Raw genomic sequence first — 25,371 nt, forward strand, 5'->3', positions numbered from 1 at the left:
GTGAGTGGTTACATGCAAGTGTACTCTGGTACATGTCTTAGTAATTTGCATTTTTTCCTATTATATAGCTCTCTTACTGTGACATAGATGTGAATCCATTTAATCACCTGGGGTTTTATTGTAGGCTGAGTGTTACCAGTAGAAGAAGACCACCTGTGAGGTAATTTCATATTCACTGTATCTTAAAATTCAAGGCAAAATTATTTTCTTGACCAGCATGTCTCATTATTTCAGTTTCAGTGTTTAGGAAAGACTGGAAATACGAGATCTGTGGAAGAAACCAATCTATAATTAAAAGTCATAAGTCTCTTAAAGGCTGAGTTGTACACCAAGGACATCTGCACCCTGAAATAACTCTGGAATTAAATATAATCACATTCCTGCCTGCATCGGTGCCTTTGGGTAGATATTGTTAGTTAACTAGCTAAAAGCTTCAGGGAAGTAGAAATCAGCTATTATCTCAGTATAATGAGCAAACCAAAACACAGTCATTCCTCCCCAAAGTGAGGTTCAAATGTCCTGGTTACTAGGAGCAGGGCTTCTTTCTTTTTACAGGCTAGGAGATGGTAATGGTTATTATTCAAATATAAAACTAAATCTTGAACCACTAAAAACTCTTCTGGTAAAGACATTAAGCACTAAAAGACAGAAATTTCATAAATTATGATTGAGTTTTCAATCTTATCTCATGGCTTTTTAAAGAGCTTCTGCAAATGGATCCTTTCAATATTTCTGTGTAATTATCAGTCACTATATTACAAAGTGTACCATGGATTGGAATCTTTCATTTTGTTTTGCATATATTAGGTTCCCTATTTTACAGTACATTTAAGTTGATTACTTGGAGTAAATTTAGAAAAATTATATGACAAAGCTCCAAATAGAGTCTTCAAAAAAGAGCAGAGCACTTTTACTGAGGACGTCTTACTGCAAATAAGACAATATTTGTTTAATTCATTCATTTTGAGTTTAAAAATTATCCACAATTTACTAAGGCATTTGACATCAACAATGTATTCACAATAAATCACCAGAGCATATAAGTTACCTGAGTGTACCCAATATTTGAAATCTGGTTTCTAAATAAATGATTATTTTTTTCCTGGCTTTCAAATTATTTTTTCTTAGATATCAAAGATAAGTAAAATTACCCATAAATACTGTTCAAAGGTGATCAGGTAAAAATTATATATGATACCAGGGATTAACCTTGTTTTCAATTACAATAATTTTCTTTATACAAGACTTTTAAAAAAAGAGTTTATATATGAAACAAAAGATTTTCTGAATTTTCTGAATCACCTCTACTTATAAATTATATGCACTGTAATGACCTAATTCTTCTCTCTCTATAGTTTAACACCAAACAACCTCCTTGGGTTGTCAAGTGTAAAAAAGTTTATAACATATCCACATGTGATATACAAGTATAAAGGATAATTATGTTATTGAAGTATACTATTATATGTCATTATAACTGGTGCCCAACAATAGATTAAATTCCAAGAGTAAGATAAGATTTTAAACTTATATCTTCTAAATACAATCAATAAAAAGAATACCAGTTTATGAAAATACTTGAAAATTAGAAGTATATATACAGCAACTGAGTGAAAACTTCCTACATTAAAAAAAACCACAAACAAACAAAACAACCAAAACAAAAAAAAACTCACAACAAAAAACTTCAAAACAACAAATGCAAAAAATGCAAAAGTAAAAAATAAATGCAAATTCATGGAAATGGTAATATTGCCTCATGGATATTGTTGTGGGTGATACTGCTTTGAGTGGTAAGCTTTCCAGCAGTGAGAATCTGAAAGTCATATTACAGTAGTAAACAAGGTATTGCTTTCTTTCTTGAAGTCAACTGGAAGGAAGATTCCAAGGTACCACCACACTAGGTAACATTTTGAAAAGCTTAAAATCTGTCAGAATAATTATTCTTAGAAGGTGATTGGCTTAACTGGAAGACACCAAGCGTTGTCTTTCAAATTCTGAGCTACTCCCCCAATTTTTCTTATTTTCCTCTGGTCGGTTTCTCTACATTATCCTTATTGCAAAAGTGCTTGAAGGGTATGCTAAAGTGTTCTCTTGCAATCTAACATTGCCAAGCAGCCATGTCAAAGCTACATTTTACCCACATATTCTCATAACACTTTTAGAGGCAGTAAAAGCTAGAGCATGATATCTGAATCTACAAGGAGCAAAAGGACAGGTCAGCATTTCTGATTTTTTTTTCCTCAGGAAATTCAAGCAAAAATTAGGAGTAGAAATGTAAGCTATTAAATTCTACATTCACTTTTGAGATAAAAAACCTACTAAATTATACAGTGGGGGACATTGATTTGTGAGTAGTGAGGAAGTCAGAAAGTAAAACTTTCCTTTCAGGAGCTACAACACAAGTCCTTATTCCAGCCCTTTAAGAAGGTACCACAGGTAAATACTACCAAGACAATTATCTGTGGCACATTTTTATATTTTCTATCTCCTTATGTATGAACAAATGTTAAAACTAGAATGCTTCAAATTATAGGAGAGCTTTTGTCATAGATTCACCCTTATAGGGATCTATCTCATAATCAAATCAATAGGGCTTAATTTTTTAGCACTAATCTTGTGATTTCTTTAGAATACTATTAAATTGCTATGAGTCTATACAAGCTTGCATGTCTGTGTCTGGACTTGAAATAGCAGATTTGTGCGTGAAGCTGTGTGTTGTATAAATTGGATGACTGGAATTGGGTATTTGTGCATCATCAGCCTTAAAACTTTGTTTGCCCCACATGTTTATAAATTGTACTGTCTCTTTTCACAAATGGGCCTGATTTTCTGTTCCTTGTGATGTTTCTAAAAACAGCCTGCAAAGAATATTAAAAATCTTGTTCTAATCTGCAAACTTCTGCTTCATTTCATCTCTGCATCTCGTTGAAAACTGATGAAGAACACTCCACTTACACTCAAATCAAAAATTTTTTTATTGTTCTGCCAAAGGCACAGTCTCTAAATAAATTTAATTCAAAACAATGGACTCACATTAAATTTTAAAATTCATTAAGTTATCAATTCCATTTAATAGATCATTTATTTGCTTTTTATATGGGTTATCTGCATTTATTTTGTCTGTTCAGCCTCATTTCAGAGAGCCACATAAACAGGGATGCTGTGTTTTCTTAGGGAATTCTGTTCTGTACCTTAAAAGACTGTGTTAGGAATATTCTTCTAATCAGGTCTCAACCCAATATCCAGTGTTTCAATAGACCCTGGATTAAGCTAGTTCACATCCATTCTCTCTTGGTTTAAACCTTTTGCACTCTGTGTTAGGATGGACAAGCTGGTTTTATTTGCCTAAAAAAAAGTTTATGTTTAGCAAAAAAAAAGTCAACATTTGAATCAAACTTGGTGACCAGTAGTAAATAAAAATCCAATAAATAAAAAAAAAAAAAAAAAAAAAAAGGAATGTCTAGTCATACTAGTCATAAAACATTTGGAAAAATTCTAGGGATTTTCCTTCTCTTCCAGAATCACAAAAGAGTTACAGAATAGTTACCAAAATGGAAGAAGGCAAAATAGGTGGCAGCAATGCTTTATTTTTGATAGCCTAAATTATTAAGGCATCATTTAGAATATTCAAGACTCAGGTCAAAATCACCATTTTAGTTTTTGATTCTGATGTAATATGGTGTTCATTTCGGGGCTGGACTTTACTAGCAAGAGTGGTAAGTACAAGGGAAAGGAACAAAAATTATTTCAAGTCCACAGTGACTAAAAGGACTTAAATATTCCCTACTTCAGGAGTTATAGATAAATTTACTAATGTACAACAGATACACACTATCTACTGGTGATCGGCTCTTAATCAACTAAAAAATTCAGTTAACTGTATAAGCCCTTATTTTGCTGCTTATTTCTACCCAATGATTATTTTCATAAACTAAAGGAAAAGTAGAGTCAAATTTCACAAAATATAAATACTATAATTTGTGAAAAAAATGTAGTTAACTGTGAGTTCTATTAATCTTTTGCATGAAGGAAGAAGTGAGAAACATAACTTCATGGGCTAAGAGACTTGCCTAGAGTCAGTCAGGAAGTTTGTGATGCACTCATAAAACTGCAGTTTTTCCTGTACGTATACAATACACAGACTGCAATAAAAAAGGATAGAGTTACAAAACTGTAAATGCACTATGCTTACACAAAGAACCTGAAAAGATCTGGGCAATTTACCCTGCATAGTTTGTCAAAAAATTATCTCGATAAAATTTTGGTCGTGTAAGTACTTTCATGGTACAGAAATATTTAAACCTCATAAAAGACACAAAAATATATAGTTTCTGTATTAAATTCGAGATCATGGGGTTTTTAACAATTAAGTTAAAGGGGTCTTTAAAGACAGATGGAGATATTTGGCAAATTTTCCATCTCTTGAGGACTTCTGAAAAAGACAAACTATAGTCAGACATATGTGAAAGAGTTAAATTGATGACATTCTATCATCAATGTGATAAAAAGGCAAAGCGCATGACCTAATGGCCGGTGCTGGCCACAAGGTTGTTCAGTCTAGGTTCACAGAAAACACAGTAAGTCCAATTACACTTACTGTTGATGGGAAGGCAGGGCTGGGGTCAAGATGATATGGAGGAAACACAAATGAGGATTAGTCTACTCAGTGTCCTAGGGATTAAGTAAAATTGTCTAAATGTTTAAAACATATTTTTACCTTTAATGAAATCAACCCTTTTTAAACAGATAGTAGATTCCTTTTCCTATCCAATAATTATTAAAGATCATAAAGATATATGAAAAATTTATGGGTGTTGAAGTAATTTGGTTGTTTTACAACACACCCGAGGCATGCAGATCTCTCTTTATAATTACACACCCTGAACTGTGTGAGCACCTGGCTGTGCTTGTTACAGAGTGAGGGTTAAGAAACTACTTTCTAAGTTATTGTTATTTATAAAGAAAGAAGTGGGAAACACATTCAAACTGAAGAAAAAAACTCGTCATATTAGACAAAGTTGAATTCTAGGACAATTACACTGGCGGGAAACTCAATTTATTTGGCTATTCAGTCAGTACTTCAGCTTTCACTCCCTTCTTCCCCTCACCATGTGACAGAAATGAGTTACTCTTGAGTTAGCTCTCCAACAGAATCATGTCCAGTTTAAAGAAAATCCTAGTATAGCTTAGGACACATGGAGGAAAATACAAAGAAAATATTCTCCAGTAACTAAAAGTATAATGACCCATCAATATTCAATATTTCAACCACAACTTTACCTATTACATACAGATCAGGAAAATGTCCCCACTTGTCCCCTGAAAATTTTTTATTTTTTTGTCCCAGTATAGCAACGCCAGATCCTGGAAAAAATTACGCGATTCAGCAACTTTGATTGCCAGATCCTAAAGACCAACAAGGAAATCTAGGGCTTGATGAGAGAAGAATCTGGCTCAGAGACCTTGAACAGCAGTTCTGGAGAGCCATTTCTTGAGTGGCACTCTCAGTACTGGTCCCAGTCAGTACTGCTAGTTGCTTACTTTGAGACTGATGGAAAAGTCTTCCACTATTTTTTAATTCCTTCCAACAACTGAAGTCCAAGAACTAGGTTAGAAACAGCTAGGTAATAGCTAAGAAACTAGGTAAGAAACTGTGGCACTAAGACCATTCCAGAAGGTATAACAAATTTTAAAATATGTCGTAGAGAAATTCTGTGGAAACATATGACAGAGGAGCAAAATTATTAAAATGTTTTACTTTAAAATGATTCTTAAAAGATTCCAAATTAAAGTATCATTTATTAAAAAGATGCACTAGCCTTTGTACATAATCCTGAAGACAATAACATATTCCTTGCCATTCCCACCATCTCTTTTCTGCTTTTGCAATCAGTATGAATATACTGCTTATGAATTTATTAAATTTTTTAAAGTATTTTGAGGATGGTTAGGTAAGCTGTCATACATTATTTCTGTAAGTTCCTGTAATGGTCATGGACTCTTCAAAATTGAAATCAGCTCTGTGAATGTAAAAGACATAAATAGTCAATCTTGATGGCTAAAAAAGGTGAATAAATAACAGTAATGCTGGTGAAGTCATTTGTCTCCAACATACCATAAACAGTGAAATTAAATTAAAATTTTTGAATCAACATTGGTTATGTACATTCATGCATGCACGCACACACACAGACACACACACATATGAAAAAACACCTGACGAGAGGCAGACAGGATCAGAATTTCAAACAAAGGATCTTGAAAAAATTGTTGGGAATTTTTATGATGTTGTTTTTGTTCTTATGTTGAAGGATCTCCTGGCTGCAGGAAATAATGGATTGGAGTACAGACTTCCTTAATTTCCTGCAAACTTCCTCCATGTGGAAGTCACTTTTCCCTGCTTTATATCTAGTTCTACTAAAGCTTCCTCTACTACACTTACATTAAATGGTCAAAAAAGATCATTTATATTACTTTCAGCCATATTTGCTCCCTGTATTGAAATGCTTTTATCAAATACATAAAGACAATACTGTTGTTTTCTTTATTATAACTACTCTTCCCCATACATGAATAAAATAGGTATAAATATATGCATAACAAATATAAATAAATATTTAAAATAGTAGAGTTTTCCCAAGAAATTCCTTCTCTGAAGAATCAAAGTAGTTTTCAACTATTAACCAAGATCCAAAAAACTGCAAACAATTAGTTTGGTAAGACACAGATTGATTTGTCCAAGGTTGAAGAAGAAATCTGGCACAATAGGGAAGTCCTATTCTTGCCTCCTTGTCTTATTCTTTAAAACCATTCTTCTAAAAGACTGATAGCAATTAGTCTCCATGGAACCATGACACCATTTAATGAATCACACAACAGGAAAAGCCTACCTCTGAAAAAAAAATTCTTTCCTGCTTCAGTAGTATATTTGTAATGCACAGTGACAGGAGAAGACTGGAAAAAGGGACATTTCTCCTGAGTGGATTGATTAATTAACATAAGTTGCCTGAATTCAGGCCAAGAAATCTATGTCAAGGAGGAATCCTGCGCTATTTTTCCTAACTGAGCTTGGAGTAGCCCCCCAAACACTTCATCTCAAGAGCACAGAAGGAAATTATGAAGCCAGGTATGAAATTGGCCCTCCTGAGCAATTAAGTCATCCTTGATGCACATCATGGGCCAGAGGACAGGCATTGTGTTTATCAACTCAGGAAATGGGGATGAGAAGAACATACAACATAAACATCATCAAAACTAAGAATATTTGTTTTGTCTGGAAGAGGTGATTTACACAATTTCTACAGTTATATTATTTCCTGTTTGATCAGAGATTATTCCAGTCTAGGCTTATATCCAAACCCCCAGTTTGTTAAGGCTTAGGAGGGGTCAGAAATGAAATTTAGTTCACAAAGATTCCTGCTAGTTAATAAATTCTACGAAGGTTAGTTTACCAGGGATAGCTGAAAACATTGTGATTTTTCCATTAAAAAAATAATATTACAAAGAGTGTTTTGACTTTAAAAAACAATTGGCAGCCTCCAAAAGTCAACATTAGAGACTAGATAATGTAGAAGCCGGGAATATTATTATCTGAGTTTCCTAAACCATCTAAGTGGACTGAAATTGAAAAGATTTGAGAAAGATTGTATCACATCCATTAGATTTTTCTATGTAATCAGTATGGCTTGGGAGCACCCATTGTGCTCCATATTGACACTTAGAATACTCATTCACTTCCAGAAATCCACATACTACCACTCTTTGTAAAAGTCCATTACTCATTGGCAAATTAGTTCAAGATTAACCCGGATGCTAAAACTTCTCAAAATTTTGTCCCTTCATTAACCTGTAGTGTCTCTGTGCCATCCAGTGTCATCTGCAATATGGCACATATGTCATGCATAAAGCATGATTTTTTGTCCCCAAGAGTACTTTTTGTGCTCTACATGTCTCATTTGATTAAAGCGTGTCATTTCTCCTTCAGATGTCTGTGGAAAGGGCTAAGCACAACAGAGCTGAGGACGAGCTACTAAGGTTAATCACAGAATAAGAACATAATCCAAGTTGGTAAGGACTTCAGGAGGACTCCATTCTTACTTTGATCAAGTCAGAGTCATGTCCTAGGTCAGATCAGGTTGCTCCTGGCTTTACCTAACTGTTCCTTGAAAATGTCTAAGATCATAGAATGCAGACCTTTCTGGGCAGCCTGCTCCACTGCCTGGCTGTAGTCACAAAGAAGAAGATTTTTCATGATACACTGGCTGAATCTGTCTTGTCAGTCATCCTCCCTCTGTGCAGTGCAATGGGGAACCCAGCTCTTCACGTTGATAATCTTCCTGTAGGTACTGGAGGGCTTCTGACAGGCATCCCTGAGGCTGCCTTTTGCCCTGGCTCTACCTTTCCAGCTGAGGTGCCTCAGCTCCTGATCATCTTTGGAGCACTGCCCTGAACTAAAGATTATTAAGTTGCCTTAAGATACAGAAACAGAAAAGACTCATTAGTTCAGCCCTACAATGAGATGAACCAGTTCTGGCAAGAATGACTCAAGAAGGGTTCCCTCATAGTGTTGCACATTCTATATAAGATATGTCAAGTGTATGTATATGTCAGTTCTAGAATACCATCATGGCTTGAATATACGGAATAATATAGGCGAAACATTGTCCTAATGAAACCACTGAACTACCACACAATCACATTTTTCTGTGGAATGTTCTCACAATCTTTTAGAGAGTCACTCTTAGACACAATGAATTATCTTTTCCACATTCATTCTGGAATCTGAGACATCTTGATGCTAGTAACAGCAATGCAATGTATTTGTGCATAGACATTTTTCATGAATATTTGAAACAAGATATATCAAAACGCAAGGTCTCTTTCTTTCCTACCACAAAGATACATTCTGAAAAGAAAAATTACTAGAAAAATGTTCAATGTAATACAACTTCTCCCACTCCCTTTTAACCAGTACCCTATAATGCACTTACCAGCACACAGTAAACCTTAGGCTGGGAATCACAAAAACAGCAAGGGAGAAAGGTGAAGAAAGAACCAAATTCAGTAACTTAAATATCAAAAGATATTTAAGCAAAGGAGGAGTATTAATTACTGAGTCCAACATTAAAACTGTAGCCTACACTAATATCAATGCAAAATCTCTCAATTTCAAGCTGCAAGATCTCCAGTGGAGGATTCATACACAAATTTGAATCAACTCTCAAACAGGGGACATATCTGGAGAAGGACTACTGCAAATCAATATGCTAGACACAGAGGCCACCTGTGATACTTGGAGTTTAAATCTGCCAGTATGCTTCACTTAATAAGTGCCTGTCATGGCACTCACAACTTTACTTGGCAGCAAAAGTCAGACCTCTGTCAAGAGCCTGAAGTGTGATGTCCAATTCAATTACTAAAGGACACATTAAAATCTGGCTTATATGGTTAAGAAATAACAGCAACCTATTTTTATTTTGGGATTAGACTCTCCTCGGTCTCTTTAAAGAAAAATATTTTCAGCCTATTCAGCTTCAACATTCACATTAATAACTTAATTTTCCTTAATAAGCAGTCCTGAGACAGAAACTGAAACTTTACCTTAGTAAACTTGTTCTCTACCAAATACAAGATATTAAAGTATAATCACATTTTAAAAAACCAAAAAACAAAAAAACACTTATATTTTTAACTGTCACTGAGAAGAAATTACCTACTGTAGGCTTTCTTTGCACACTCTTCTCTGCACTCTTCAGATATATCATTGGGCAGGACAACTACAGGATAATTCTGTTACCTATCATCAACAGTGGCTAAATTCACTTTAGTTTTTGGAGAGAGTAATGTACTGTCTTTCCAGTGATATCAATAAGTCCATTCTGCTCACACTGAATGAGTGTTCTTCCCCCTTTCCTCCCCTGTCTCTCCCCTCCCATCCTCCCATGCCAGGAAAGGAAGGAATTCTACTTTTCCTGCTCAAATATCCAATAATCATTTCAGCCATCTGTTTCAATCCAAGAAACTCTTCATAGAAGTCCATCAAAATGGCAAACCATTAGAGACTAAGATGATTTATTTTAGTCTAGTGCAATGTCACTAGTTTAATAAAATAAAAAAATAACTAAGGATTTGGGAAGTACTATGGCTTACCTATGTAAAAATTCACTCTCTTGCCAATACATTCTATCGTTGCTGACAGACATTAGAACATTCCTTTCATCTATTTCCTCTTCTTGCAGTTTAAGCTATCCCCTGAAGGAGTATTTGCTTTCTCTAAGATAGATTATAAATTGTATGCAACATGAAAACCTTACACACTTCCTCTACCATCTGTAAGGTTTTTATTTCTACTTCTTAAAAAAGAATTAAGTAAAAAAACTTTTATGTCTTTTCATTTTGGGTAAATAAACCAGGATTATTTTTCTGTAAGAAATTTTTTATAAAAGGATTGCTATTTTCAGATATGTACATCTAAATTAGAGAAGCATTTTTTAATACAGTCAACCAAACGTTCAAATCTAGTGAGAAAAAATGTGGAATGCAAACTGTGACAAAGAGCAAATATAGAGCATACACATCCACACACAAAAACACCCCCTCTATTCATGAAGAAAACATGATATAATACGGGATTGGTTTCTTTCATATAATTCTTTTTGCATGTCAGTGTGATTCCAGGATGTGTAAATTTAGAAAAAATGTATGGGTCAAATTTTTCTTAACACTACATATATTCAAGTCTACTGATATTAATGACAACTGGATGCAGTGTCAGAGGGTGGAACTAGCCTGGAAAATCACTGTGTAAGGAGAAGTTCTTACAAAAATAGAAATTACATAGTGCTTTGAATGAATGAGAAAACAATTCTCAATGTGGCCTGGGAGAAAGAAAAGCAGAGAGAAGCACAAAAATTGACCTAATAGCTAACAGGTTATCTGTTATACAGGTTATCTGTATATTGATTAGGATCAATTATCAAAACCAAGCCAGAATCTGTGTGCTCATAATGGCTCTGATTGAACCCAACCACATTACATAACTAAATCTTATGGAAAGAAAACTAACCAGCTCCTGATCCATTCAGAACTGTGAAGAGGAGAGACCAGTTTATTTCTTTTGTATATACTTCTCTATTCTTTGGAAGTACAAAATAGGTATATGAGACTTCATTATGAAAGAGCTTCATTAAGTCTTCAGTACAAATTTCCCTCCTCTTTAATACTTTTTTTTTTCTCTTTTAAAAAGAAATATACCTAATAGAAGCCTGGGTAACTTGCAAAATCAAACTAAATCAAAAACAGAATCACATATTCATGAACATGATTTAGAAGTAACATTTCTAGCAGTGGGAGTTTGCAAATGTTATCAAATTCATGTTCATGTTATGACAACTGACCAATGGAAATCAGAAACTATTCTGACACACATTTTAACACATTTTCTGCTACTGGAGTGACTATAAGCACAAATGTCAGCCTGGTTAAACTTTTATTCATTTGAGTGAAATGTGAAGATGTGTCATGTCCTCAGCTGAGTTCCGGAACCACTCAGGATGTCACGCAGCAAAAAGGATTAAACATCTAACCTGGAACAGCTATCTTCCCAGCTGTTGGATGATTCATTTCCATCACAAGTCCATTGTGCAGTACCTAGGAAAACAAAACAAAACAAAATATAACATGTATGTAATATAAAATACAACCAGTTCCTAATCTCAAGAGGAAAAAAGAGATAAACATAATCATATTCTTTCACAGACTCTGAAAATACAAGGATCTACAACACAAGTAGTCTGCTTAATGTGTAAAATAAAAGCTTTGATGTTTGACACTACTTTTTATTTATGCAGCTAAATCAATGCTTCACTAAGACTATACATGTCTAACATATCTTTAAGCTCTTATAGACATCATCATCAAACATAAGAAACTGATGTTGCACTTTCAATCACCAACAGACAACTGGTACCAACACAAAATGGCTATTAAAATCTTCACACCCTTTCATATTGACCTGCAATATGTATACTATTGGCCTATACTTAAACTATGTTCTCTTGTTTGTTTTTGCACTGTTAGTTTTGAGCTTGTGATGTATCATTCTACAAAATGCTGTGTTAATGGCTTTTACAAATATTTTGGAAAGATTAAATAATTTGATGTTTTCTTCTGTTTGATGCAATGCTGCAGGCCCTGTGTATATCTATATGGGATGATTATTCATCAGAGTTTTTAGATCCTTGTCATTAACCTTAGCCAGAAAACAATGTGTGATTTCAAAATTGTCAAGTAACAGAGAAAAGATACTAATACTAGTAAACTTGCTACTGTTGTCTATGTAATGCTGCACCCAAAGCCACTAAAAAATATTTATAATTTCTTTACCTATTATTCTTCCATCCTTGTAACACCGTTATCTTAATCATATAATCAGAATTATTTAAAAAGAAATAAATAGCCACCTAGGAGGCAATTGTTTTCATATCCAATGTAGCAAGTCTAGAATGTCTTGCAAATGTATCAGCTATAAAAAATGAAACACGGGAAAAGCCTTTTAAGTTACCATGTAATATATCTATCTATTTGCCTCGCACCATGAACAACATTGGCAACCTTGACAATTAATGACAAGCGTTGGTCTAATTAATGTTTAAAATTTCAAGTTAGTAAGATGAGAATTTTCTTATGTAGTCTGCACCTTATTCTGTATTTTTATTACTAGAAATTTTTCTAGTGATACATAATCTAAATGTCTGTCTATTAAACATCTTTATTCTTCTCTTTTCCCCAACTGAACACAGAAAACCAATCACTATCATCTTTATAACATTCTTTTATGTACTGGAAGATTGTAATCACATCCTCCCTCAGTCTGCTCTTTTCTAGACTAAACAAAACTAATTCCTTTAACCATTCTTTCCAGGTCAAATTTTGTGAACCCTTTATCTGTGTAGAATAGCCTGCTTAAAAATTCCCATTCCTGAACAGGTGGTGTCAAAAGGTCAGGTCAACTTTCTCTTAGCTTGTGGGGTCAACCTATTTAGCTGACATTTAGAAATCCAGATATTTCTGATAATAGATGCTGGTGGAACAATTCTCTTCACTGGTCTAATTGCCTGGCAGTATACCAAATCATTAGTTCTATTTCTCTTTCAGAAGGTTAAAGGCAGTTTTGGTAGACATTCAAGTGAGACATCCAGAATTATTTTTTTCCAAATGACAGAATTAGAAAATATAATTCCTTTATAAAATTAATATTTAGTATCTTTCTAGTCATGCCCTTAATCAAAAAGTATTGAAAGTTTGGCCTCCTTTGTCCACAACTTACTTACACGAGCTTCCTTTATGCATTTAATTGGTTATTTGGGGCATGAACGCAAGAAAACCTACTCATTTGAACTTGAAATCCACAGCATGCTCAGGTGAATAAGCAGTTCTTTAGATGGTAAGTTAGAGTATGTACCTTAAAGTGGCTCCATTTGGTTAAAGAAAAACATACAAAACATACAAACATACAAAACTCAGGGCTCCACAAAAATAATGTTTTTCTCTGTTCTGAGTCTCTAAATTCTACTCCCATAAGACAGACCTAAATTGCTTTTAAAATATCTTTTTTGTTAGACTCAAATTTCAGATCTCTTTTCTTTACAGAATGAACTAAAAACCCCTGAAGTATCTTTGAGGATCACCACTACTCTTTTTAAAAGAAGTGCTTAAGGTACAGTGCAGCTTCCTTATTATTTTCATTATTAGTACAGTGCTGAATTTCCCTCTCAGATACATTCTTTACTCAAAAACACTGACATTTTTATTAATCTTGTTTTCTACAGTAATTGATTAGTTCCAATTTTTCTTTTAAAGAAAACAATCACCAAGAAATTACTGGTCAACAACTGTGGATTTTTTTCCCTACATCAGCAGCACACTCTTTAAAAACACTAAGAATTACTGCATTCTAGCCTTGGGAGAATGAAATGTTCTCATCCTTTATCATCAAAAACAAGGAAAACCAGAGGAAAAGGTAGGAGACATAACTCAATGGCTTTCTCCTCCATTGTCTTGTATAGCAGAAATGGTCATGATATTTCTGATATGGTAGAGCCTTCTATTGTGTCTATATTCACCTGAGTTCATAATAAGAAACTGATGAACCAAGAGAATCAAGTAAAAGATGGTGGCAATCAATAGATCACATTTTTAATTTTTTTCCATATGGCTTATTTTGCAGGGTGGAAATACTATATGAACTGTTACCACATGAGATTTTCTGAATCAAATACAGTAAATTCACGAATACAAGCCGCACGGAGTATAAGCCGCATATCCGGTGTGTTGGCAACATTGATGTCTTTGTCAATAGATAAGCTGCACCCGGAATATTAGCCGCACTTTAGTTCGCAGCGAACTTTAACAAAGTCGTCATTTAGTAACACAATCGCGGGATCGCCGGGGCTTACTGGCTTACTGCAGACCTCGGAAACATTGTTTCCAAGTGAAAAAAGACACACCCTTTATTTACAAGCCGAAAAAGACAGGAACAATAGTGTGGTCATTTTGCGAGCATTCCCAATGGATCCGCGTTGCCTTTAAACAGCCGCTCAGCTGCGCGGGCAGGCAGCTGAGCTCCGAGCGGAGCCACATCTCCGTGCTGGCACAGGAGCAGCCGTTGTAGCCCTCGCGGCCTGCAGGGGGAGTGGCCACTGTAGCCCTCGCGGCCCGCGGGGGGAGCGGCCGTTGTAGCCCTCGCAGCCCCGTGGGGGAGCGGCCATTGTAGCCCTCGCAGCCTGGCGGGGGGAGCGGCCGTTGTAGCCCTCGCAGCCCGCAGGGGGAGCGGCCGTTGTAGCCCTCTCCCTGCAGGGAGACAGGCTCCCCCAGCCCTCTCCCTGCGAGCTCAGCCAGCCCCGTAGCCGCACAAGACTGAAAACACTTTAAAAAGTACAGAGAAATATCACACACTTTTATCGAACTGTCGAGGTAACTCACCCCGATAACAACCCCCGCCCCTCAGTAACGCCGCCATCCACAGGCAGGCAATAAGCTGTTCTCTGATTCGTTCATCGTCAGAACAACGGGAAACCATGGATTTCAGACTGTTTTGGCTCGGGACTGGACCAGCATGATACTAGGTAAGGGCAGACATCACATTTTTGTCCATAGATTAGCCGCACCGGAATATTGGTTGCATTTCTGGGTTTCCACCAAAATTTTAGTCTTCTTGCTGCGGCTTGTATTCGTGAAATTACTGTAATATTTGGGAGGCATTTTACAATGAGATCACTGTAAAGAAATCAGGAGTATAGTCTTCAGTCTTTCAGTAAAAACCTTTTAATATGTATCAGGAAAAGTGTTGCCAGCCAGACTAGGGAAATTATTCTTCCCCTGCACTCAGTATTGATAAGGCCTCACCTTCAGTACTGTGTCCAGTTCTGGGCCCCTCAGTTTAGGAAGGAACTAGTCTAGAGAAGATCAACAAGGCTGATGAAGGATCTGGAGCATAAGGCCTGTGAGAAGCAGCTGAGGGAACTGGGGTTGTAAACCCTGGACATAAGGACACTCAGGACCTGGAGATGAGGACAGTCTCAAGATGCTCCAGGGGGGGTTTACGTGGGACGTTCGGATCTATTTCTTCAAAGAAAAAGTGATTGGATATTGACATGGGCTTTCCAGGGAGGCAGTGGAGTCACTGTGCCTGGAGGTGTTTAAGGAAAGACTGAACCTGATATAGTTGACATGATGGTCTTTGGCGTATGATCTCAGAGGTCTTTTCCAATCTAATTGATTGATTCTGTGATACCATTTTATTCTATTCCAAATACAGACATCATTTCAACTCTGATGATGCAGGTAACTAATCACTTATGACAACACAGTTTCTCTTAAAACTGTCAGCAAAGTTTCAAATCTACCTATTTCAATTCTGCCGAAGGTAAGCTTCCAAATCCCTATCAGAATCAGATAGGGATTCCATGTATTTCCAGAATCAGAAATATATAAAATCTTGTAACTCCCACCTCCCTCCTTCCCTGATCTAAATTTTAAAGTTCTATTTAATGTGGAGCTATGCATTCGAAATATGCGTTTGTACAGGTACTACTCTTTCACAGATTCATCTAGAGTTCAGTGAAAAGGATTTTCATGGCCACAAAGGAAATTATGTAACCATTTTCTCCATATTTTTGTAGCCACAAGATAGCTGGCTGGTGGTAAATGTAATTACTACTCATGCCTCCAAACCACAAAAAAGTAATAATAGTTTTCCCTGTATATGCTGAACATAGAGCAATGGCCCTAATCACCCCCTGAAGAAGTAACAACAGCACGTGTTGTGAAGAAAATGCCATATTGGAATTGCATCCCACATCCTGCAAGTACCCCTTTCCAAATAAAAATTTGAAATTTGGAAAGGATATTAAATATATCCCCATCTGATTCCTGGTTCTGCTTTGTTTTGTATTCCCAGAATGCTTTTGCACAACATAATGGTTTGCATGTCAGCATGCTTCCCCTCTACTTTTTTCCCAAAGCAGAAATCCCAAAATATTCAGGTTCTGTTGCAAAGTTTGTCTTTCATCACTAATAACTTTATTATTCTTCTTTCCAAACACAGTTTCTAATATGCAGGGGTCACTTGGAGAAGGTATTAGCTCTCTACTATGGCTAAGTATTGTATTAATGAATCACATCTATCTCCACTTTACCTTCATCTATCTCTCATACTTGAAGTTTCTTAGCATTTCATGAGACAGGACATAATTTAAAGAAAAGTTGCTTTCTTAACAAATTTTTGAATTAATAACATCTGGCTTTGTTGTTTCCAATTGCCTATTAATTTACCTCTTTTCTCCCATTCCCTTATTCTGACACAGTGAATGCTGTGAGTATGTTATAGTCTCATAGGTCCCTAGCACCACGTCTGTGATACTACATGAATACACATAGGAAAATCACAGTTCACAGGAATGTCCCTATTCTCTACTGCTGCTTTCTTCTAGGCCAGTGTCTTACAGACTACTTTCTTCACCAAACTTGTCGGGTTTTTTGTCATGTGAGGTGATGGCTTTGACAAAGTCCTTCTTAAGTCACAGCTTCATAGCTATTTGCTACTATATGCTATAGACAAAAATACTTTTTATTGACATCCCTAGGGATGGAGTTTTGAGGCCTGATGCATACATGTTTATCCTGATCCATGTCACATTATTCAAATACTTCACGCTTTTCTACTGCATCTCTTGTTCTACTATAGAACATCTCACCTAGATTCCCTCTTGATTATCAGAATTTAAAATCCCAACTTTCTAATCTTTTGCCCAAAGAGTTTTTATATCCTCTAAATTAACCGTGGTTCTACAAATTAGCTATTGGCTCTCCAACATTAAATTTAGGTTTTACAGTAGCTATGACTTCAATCCAAAAAGGTGCATTCTGATACAGAAGTTGAGAGTTTCTTACTTGCATTCAGCTATGTTACAGTAATTTCATGATTATAACCCTCACCATTTTGACTAAAATCTTGGTCCACACCCGGAAGTGCGGCTTATAATTGGGTGTGGCTTATATATGGACAAAGAACGAAAAGTTGCTGTTTTAGTTTGGAGGACAGGTGTCTGTTGAGAAAGGCAGGAACTTCTCTTTGAAATGGAAAATATAAACCCCTTCCCTCCAGTTATTATAATTTTGAAATCAAGGGGCTTTCAGGCAAACATATGGGAATTAGGAATAACAGTTCTTTACTAGGGAAATTAAAATAGAAATACAGTACTACAAAGGAACAAACTCCAAACCCTGGCAAAGTCAGAGTACAACCTGACACCCCGTCACGCAGGGTGTTTGTAGCAGTCCCATTCAATGGTGGCTGCATCCTCCTGCAGTGACAGATGTGGTTCAGTTGAAGCAGTGCTCCTGTAGAAGGTGCAGTTTCCCTCTGGAGATCTAGTGGTAATGTGGAGAAATCCAGTTTTCCTCTGGAGTCCAGTGGAGAAAGGGGCTCCTTTAGTGTCCAAAAACCTCTGTTTTTATCTTGGTAAGAAATGTTGGGCTCTTCCCCCTGGTTGGAGCAATTTCCAATGGGATGAAATAATTTTATCAGTCACACAGTGGGACTCAATGGGCCATTAGCAGAAAATGACTCGCTGGAGGAAGGATGGGCTGTGAAAAGATAAAGAACAATGCCCCGCCTGGTTTCAGTGGATGGTCCATTAGAAGAATATCTCCTGTGGCGATAAGGATCACTGCCCCTGCCCTCAACAGATGGTGATAGAATAGATACCATTTATCACACTCTGTATTGTAAACCCAAGACAATTGCTGACACCCAGACGTGCAGCTTATAATCAGGTGTGGCTTATAATCATCAAATTACTGTGTGTCAAGAACTTCCATTTGCATACTCTAGAACTAAATGTTTCAAAAGGCAATTACTGAGAGTGATGAGAAATTGCTTCCCTTGACCAGTTGAAGGCAGTTGAATTCATCCATTATTACTGCTTCATAAGGATTAGAAGATTCTTTTATCTCCTTCAACATTTTGGACTTAATAGCTGTTTCCTGAAGATTCAACTGTATAGACTTAATATAGCTCCCCTAGTTCTATGACCTAATCTTTCCATGCTGTTTAGTTTATAGTAGGTATTGCACTTTCGTGTTGATTTTTATCATTGCAAATTCTTCAGTAATGGCTACTATGTCAAGATCCTTCTTTGTCAAGAATTTCAAGTTACCTTTTTTATTCTTATTCGGCTCATGTTAGTGCAGAGATATGTATAGGTTTTGTATATATTTTAAGAAGCAGAAAGTTAGCCAGAACATTTTTACTTACAGCAATTTCACGATTATAAGCCGCACTATTTTGATTAAAATCTTGGTCCGAACCCAAAGTGTGGCTTATAATCAGGTGCAGCTTATATACAGACAAAGAACGAGAAGTTGCTGTTTTAGTTTGGAGGACAGATGTCTGCTGAGAAAGGCAGGAGCTTCTCTTTTAAATGGAGAATGTAAACACCCTCCCTCCAAATTATTACAATTTTGAAAAGAAGGGGCTTTCAGGCAAAAATATGGGAATTAGGAATAACAGTTCTTTACTAGGGAAATTAAAATAGAAATACAGTACTACAAAGAAACAAACTCCAAACCCTGGCAAAGTCAGAGTACAACCTGACACCCCGTCAGGCAGGGTGTTGGTAGCAGTCCCATTCAATGGTGGTTGCATCCTCCTGCAGTGACAGATGTGATGATTCAGTTGAAGCAGTGCTCCTGTAGAAGGTGCAGTTTCCCTCTGGAGGTCTAGTGGTAATGTGGAGAAATCCGATTTTCCTCTGGAGTCCAGTGGAGAAAGGGGCTACCTTAGTGTCCAAAAACCTCTGTTTTTATCTTGGTAAGAAATGTTGGGCTCTTCCCGCATGGCTGGAGCATCTCCCAATGGGATGAGATAATTTTATCAGTCACACAGTGGGACTCAATGGGCCATTAGCAGAAAATGACTCGCTGGAGGAAGGATGGGTTGTGAAAAGATAAAGAACAATGCCCCGCCTGGTTTCAATGGATGGCCCATTAGCAGAATATCTGCCGTTGAGATAAGGATCACTGCCCCCACCCTCAACAGATGGTGATAGAACAGATATCTTTTATCACACTCTGTATTGCAATGTGCGGCTTATAATCAGGTGCGGCTTATGTATGGATAAAGAACGAAAAGTTGCTGGCACCCAGAAGTGCGGTTTATACTCAGTGTCGCTTATAATCATGAAATTACTGTAACTCTAAAATTTGACACTGTATAACCTTTCCAGAATTTCTCCTCTTTCTGTTTTTCTGCACACATTTTGTGTGCTGACATCACTAAGATATGTCTTAAAATGGTGTGCCCTTGTATGTCAGCTTTTTCTCAACTCATGCATGAGACCAAACTCATTCTTGCACCAGCAATCTACTCTTACTACTGTTTTAGACAAGTCCTTCCACTGAGGTTCTTTCTCTGCAAAGCTCTGTATAAGCATCCCAACAGAGATCCTATTTGTCATCCATTAACTGAAATATCAAGAATCTGAAATCATGAAACCTGCACATTAGACTAAAATTAGACCTCAGTTCAGAAGGAAAAATAAAGTTGATGAAATTGGGTAAGTTTCCAGGATTTTTTTAGTGGTTCATCTTACTGGTACAGAGTATACCCACCTCTTCTCAGAGTGACCTCTTCTCAGGCACCCTATGAAAGTCTGTTCTTCACAGACTCATCTTCTTCCACCCTGAGAATCTACTTAGCAAACTGTTTCTGGGGCCAATATGCACAGGCAATCAACATTTTTAGCAATTCAATTTAATAAATCATCTTTCAAATTTCTAATCAAAGTAAGACATGACCCTGATACCTAGAATAGTTGTCATATTAATGTTTGGCTTCCCCTAGCATCTCTCGCTACAAAATTAAAAATTTAAAAGTCCTTACTGCTAAATCAGCCACAGTATAATGCATAAGAGAGACATTAAACAATCCAAAAAGTATCAAAAATTTGAAACTTTTTCTGACAGAGCAAAAAGAGCAGAAACACCTTTGCCATTGTCTAATCAACACATTTATTTTTGAGAAAAAAATGCTAAATTAAATTTATACCTCAGTCTCAGTAAATATGAGACAGCTGCTAAATAAGTCTATATATATCTCCTACGTTTTCATCAGATGCACTGAAAAGTAGTGAGAGTAAAATAAGGTACTTTCATTCTAATAGCAGACCATATCACAGTAAAGAATGAGGTTTTTACCTCTTGTGGAGAAGGAAGTATTTCCAAGGGGTTTATTAGCATGTGATGCGTTTAATATTTTTAACAAATAGCAAAGAGATTAAGAGAATAAAAATTTATAACTTGGCCCAAAATATACGGAAATGCATGGATACAAGTCTGTATTTAATTGCATAAATTCTCTGATTTTTGAGTTTGCAGACCTGACCCTGATTTCAAGGGGTTGTCTGGGAGCTTAAAAATCAGGTTGCTTCCCTCAGATGACCAAGTATAGTTCCCTGACAACTTCTTGCACCATCAGTCTGGAGACGTGGCAGAGGAAACAATCTGTCCTTATTTGTAAAAAATACATATATTTTTCAGATGTGTTTTTTCCCTGAGAACTGATGTGATTGTAAAACCATGCTTTTGATGGGTTTGAATGTGTAAATTCACAGAAATATTTCAGCAGAGATGGTTGGCTGTACTGCTATTTGGATGTAAGACCTGGCTCATGCTGGTAGCAACTCGTGGTGTGGCTATATTCAAAGTACTGGCTCTGCGATCAGAGTCTGTCTCCAGCAGCAGCATAGTTTTCCTAACACTGATAACTCCACACTGACCACCTGGTGCTACAAAAACAGATTATTTTATTATTGTAATAGTCTGAAATATTGACTGGTTTTTTTCCCCCTTGTTTCAGTCAGAATTGCCAGTAATTTTCTGCTAGCAATGGTGTTAAAAAATACCAGCTTTTGATAATATCTTTTCTACTTTGGGTTACTACAAATACTATATTCAGCATTTAAGTGTTATGTTTGTAGTTTCTCTGAAAAAAAAAAAAAAGCATGGAAAAACCTAATTCCAAAAAATTTTTAAAGATGCAAGTGAATGTAAAAAATTGAGAAGAGTATCCCGGACTGTATATAGATTATACTATTTTGGTGTCCAGAATGTCACATGAAAGGTTTTCTTATATTATTTCATTGTGATATATCTCTTATATCAAACAACAACAAAATAAGTTTCCAGATGTTTTCTTTTGGGGAAACTGACTGGTTAACAAAATGCAAGTGTGTTTCCTAGCATATTACACTGATAAGATATGACTGCCGTGCCTTCAAGCACTGTGTGCCATAAGCGTGAGACTGATGGAGTAAAAATACCAAGAACCTTTTCACTGCCATTGTTTTCATAACAACTCTGTGGATGTTTGTTACATTCATCAGTGATCATATATGGACCTGCCTATGGAGTTGGAGATGAAGAGAAAATTCAGATAGGGCTTTGGACAACTCAGATTTTTCAGAAGTCACTTTTTGCCTAATGGTATTGAAATAAGTCACATGCAGATGCAACTCTGGGTTGAAAAATGACTGAGGTGTTTGAGCACCACTTAAGGGAATTATTATTTCAAAATGTACAATCTTCAACCAACTGCACAGTGAATGCTACTAAGAGTTGTTACAAGAATCATGTATTTTTACAGATAGGCATGCATGTTATGGCAAGAATAAACTTATACGCACAAAAGATATCTCAGAAAGCCTCAAAAATTCACAGATTTAATATCAGGCTAATAGTGAGCATAGGCACCATTAAACAACAGCATTGTACATTACGCTAAAATATCACTGGATTTCTGATGGTCCTTGGGAGTCTCATTTGTTTTGCCAAAAGCAGTGTACATAATCAGTATATATATTCTGACCTTGCACGCCACACTGAGTTCCCAAGAGTCCTCTTTTAAGTACTCCATCCATCTTTCACCTGCTATGTGTTATGGTTTATTTATACATCATTGTTTCATTAGAGCTGGTCTGTCAGCTCAGAGTACTTAACCCTTGTCAGGACTGCAAAACTTGCTCATCCTCAGAGGAATGCCACTTAAGAGTGGCACCTGCTCAGTATTGTAAAGTACATCCAGATGAGACCATCTTCCTGCACATCGTTAGTCTACTGCAGGCAGAGATTCACCACACCACTCATAAGTGGTTTATTCCTGCATACTCTTGCACTGACCTTCCTAGCCCTTTAGAAAAGGAACGGTGGCTGTGGTTTGAAACACAGCATTTTAAATTAAGTCAAAGGAATTCTGTATAGCAACATGTGTAGACAACCCTGCTAAACTGTATAGAAGCCGTTGAGTGTTGCTAGATGTCCTGAGCAATCAAAGGAACTTTCATCATCAGAAACTCTGGCACATGGAGATTTTTCCAGATTTATATTCTGCCTCATTACCATTAGCCTTTGTAACAAACTCACCTAAGACAGAGAACTGCTAACCCTGACTACACCACGGAATTGGGATTCAAGAGTGCTAGGTGCAAGATATCTATGGGTTGCAGTGAAGCAAAAAGAAGCTAAAGGCAGGAAGGTATTTCAGGGCTATGAATGCTTACACAAAAGAGGTGATTTCTTTCAGAAACAATGACCATTTTTAAAAACCCAAAACAGTTTTGAAAATACTACATTTCACAGTTACAGTAATTTCACGCCCATAAGGCGCACTGGACTATAAGGCGCACCTCCGGGAGTCAGTAAATTTTGTAACTTTGTACATTATATAAGGTGCACTGGACTATAAGGCGCACATTTTTTTGCCGTGAAGATCCGTGCCACGCACAACAAAGTAACTGATTAGCAACAGAATCCCGCGATCGTGGAGTTTACTGGCAGGTGCTCAATTTGCAAGCATTTTTCACAGATTGGTGTAGCCTTTAAACGCAGCCCCAAGCATCCTCCCCATGCGCGGGGCCTGGAACTCCCGCCCGCGGTTGGCGAGGTGGGGCTCAGGGCGGCGGCGGCTCACGGCACTTCGGGGCCTCCACCACGGCTTCTGTGGCAGCCTGCTCCCTCTCCCCCCGCGCCACCCCGGCACTCCAGCAGCCCCCTGGCGCTCCAGGAGCCCCGCGCTGCTCCCGCACTCTGGGTGCTCCGATGCCGGTTGGCTCACCCTGTGCCGCCGCTACCCCGATGCCAGTGGTTTTCTCCCCCTGCCTGGGCTGCGCCGCCGCGCTTTCTTCCCCCTGCCCAGGCTGCCCCGATGCCGGTGGCTTTCCCCCTCTGCCCGGACTGCGCTGCTGGGCTTTCCCTCCCACTCCCGGGCTGCTCCGCCGCCGCCAGCTTTCTCCCCGTGCCAGCGCTGCACCGATGCCACCGCCGGGTGGGCTATGCTTGGGACTGTTGCAGGCTCGCACTTCCAGGTTGGCAAATTTTGCAACTTTGTCCATTATGTAAGGCGCACCAGACTATAAGGTGCACTTCTGGGTTCAGGGGAAGATTTTAGTCAAAAGGGTGCGCCTTATAGTCATGAAATTACTGTATTTAGTCATTGATGTGCATTTGATGATGTGTAAGAACTTAATGCAACAGGAAATTTGTATGAGAATACTACATATGCAACTATGAGCAAAAATACAACCAGTATTTAAACATGATGCTTCCAATGACATTGCAATACAAGTTGCTAGAGAGTTTAAGAGACCAAGATGGAAATGAAAAAGGAAAATACCAAGGACAGATTTTTTTCCACTTAAAATCTTGCACAAAGTTGCACAAACACAGGCACCAAATAGTTTGCCTGGGTGTCTTCGGGGTGGATTTTTATCCCATAACCATTTTTTGTTTTGTTTCTGTTTTGTGTCTGCGATGGTTGCTGCCCATGCCCTTCCCCCACCAGCCCTGATCTGGGATCCAGGAATTTTGCCATTGGCTAGAGTCAGCCTAGGATTTCCTGTGAGAGCTGGGGAGGCAAGGGGCAATTGCTTCCTTCCAGTGAGTCCTCTCCATGGCCATGCAGTGGGATCTCTCTGGTGAGAGATACGTGTTGCCGTGTGGTTTTTGCCCATTTTTTAACACTCTTTTCCTTCAGCACTGGGACTGGATCTTACTGACTTATTGCTTCTGCTATGCTTTGTTTGTCATCCCGGATGTGCCTGACTCTGCCATTCCATCTTGATGGTTCCAAGGTTTCCTTCTGCAGTCCATTCAGCTTCCTGAGGAGCACTGAGACAGCCTGCCCCTAGTGAGTTTGCAAAGGAAAGCCCCTTCTCTCTTTCTCTCTTCAGCTCACTCACCATTACAGTGTGGTAAGAGAGGGCTGGGCCCACGCCACAGCACCCCCTGCAGGCGCAGGGGAATCATCGCACCCGCCTTGCCCGGCCGGGAGCCACCAGCACCCCTGGCGGCTGTGACTGGAACTGCACCCGAGGGGAAAGTGCCCGACAGCCTAGAGAAGACTGGGGCTGCTCTTGGGAGGTTTTATTTGTCATGCTGCTGTTGTTGTTTGTTTGCCTTGTTATATATGTATACACAGACCAGTAAAGAACTGTAACTCCTTTTGCCTTATCTTTGCCTGAAAGTCCCTTAATTTCAGTTATAATAATTCAGAGGAAAGGGGGTAATACTTTCCATTCCAATAAAGGTTCCTGCCTTCCTTGGTAGATGTTTGTCTTTCACACCGAGGCACTGGATAAATTCATGTCTTCAAACATTGGCAGTTATATTCAATTTTGTCATTTCAGCTCTGTGTTGAGGATTTCTTCTCTACCTTAGCAGTGACACATGTTGCATAATATTAAATAAGGCAATACTAGTATGTGATAGCAATAAAAAAGTTGCTGACAGTAATGATGGAAGAACATTTTTCCT

The 25,371-nt window shown here is 37.6% G+C and overlaps 1 protein-coding gene across 6 annotated transcripts in view; it reads right to left on the bottom strand.

Moving 5' to 3' along the window:
* SUGCT (succinyl-CoA:glutarate-CoA transferase) overlaps positions 1-25,371 on the bottom strand; it is a 348,238-nt gene that overhangs the window by 42,662 nt on the left and 280,205 nt on the right. For all 6 annotated transcript variants that reach the window (XR_004418442.2, XM_033064621.1, XM_033064654.2 and 3 more), the window contains one exon: positions 11,589-11,652. Coding sequence is in view for 5 of the 6 variants with exons in the window: in XM_033064621.1 (XP_032920512.1) it covers positions 11,589-11,652 (64 nt within the window). In the remaining variant the exon portion in view is untranslated. The remainder of the gene's footprint in view (positions 1-11,588; positions 11,653-25,371) is intronic.

The sequence above is a fragment of the Catharus ustulatus genome, chromosome 1, assembly GCF_009819885.2.
Source record: "Catharus ustulatus isolate bCatUst1 chromosome 1, bCatUst1.pri.v2, whole genome shotgun sequence".
NCBI lineage: Eukaryota > Metazoa > Chordata > Aves > Passeriformes > Turdidae > Catharus > Catharus ustulatus.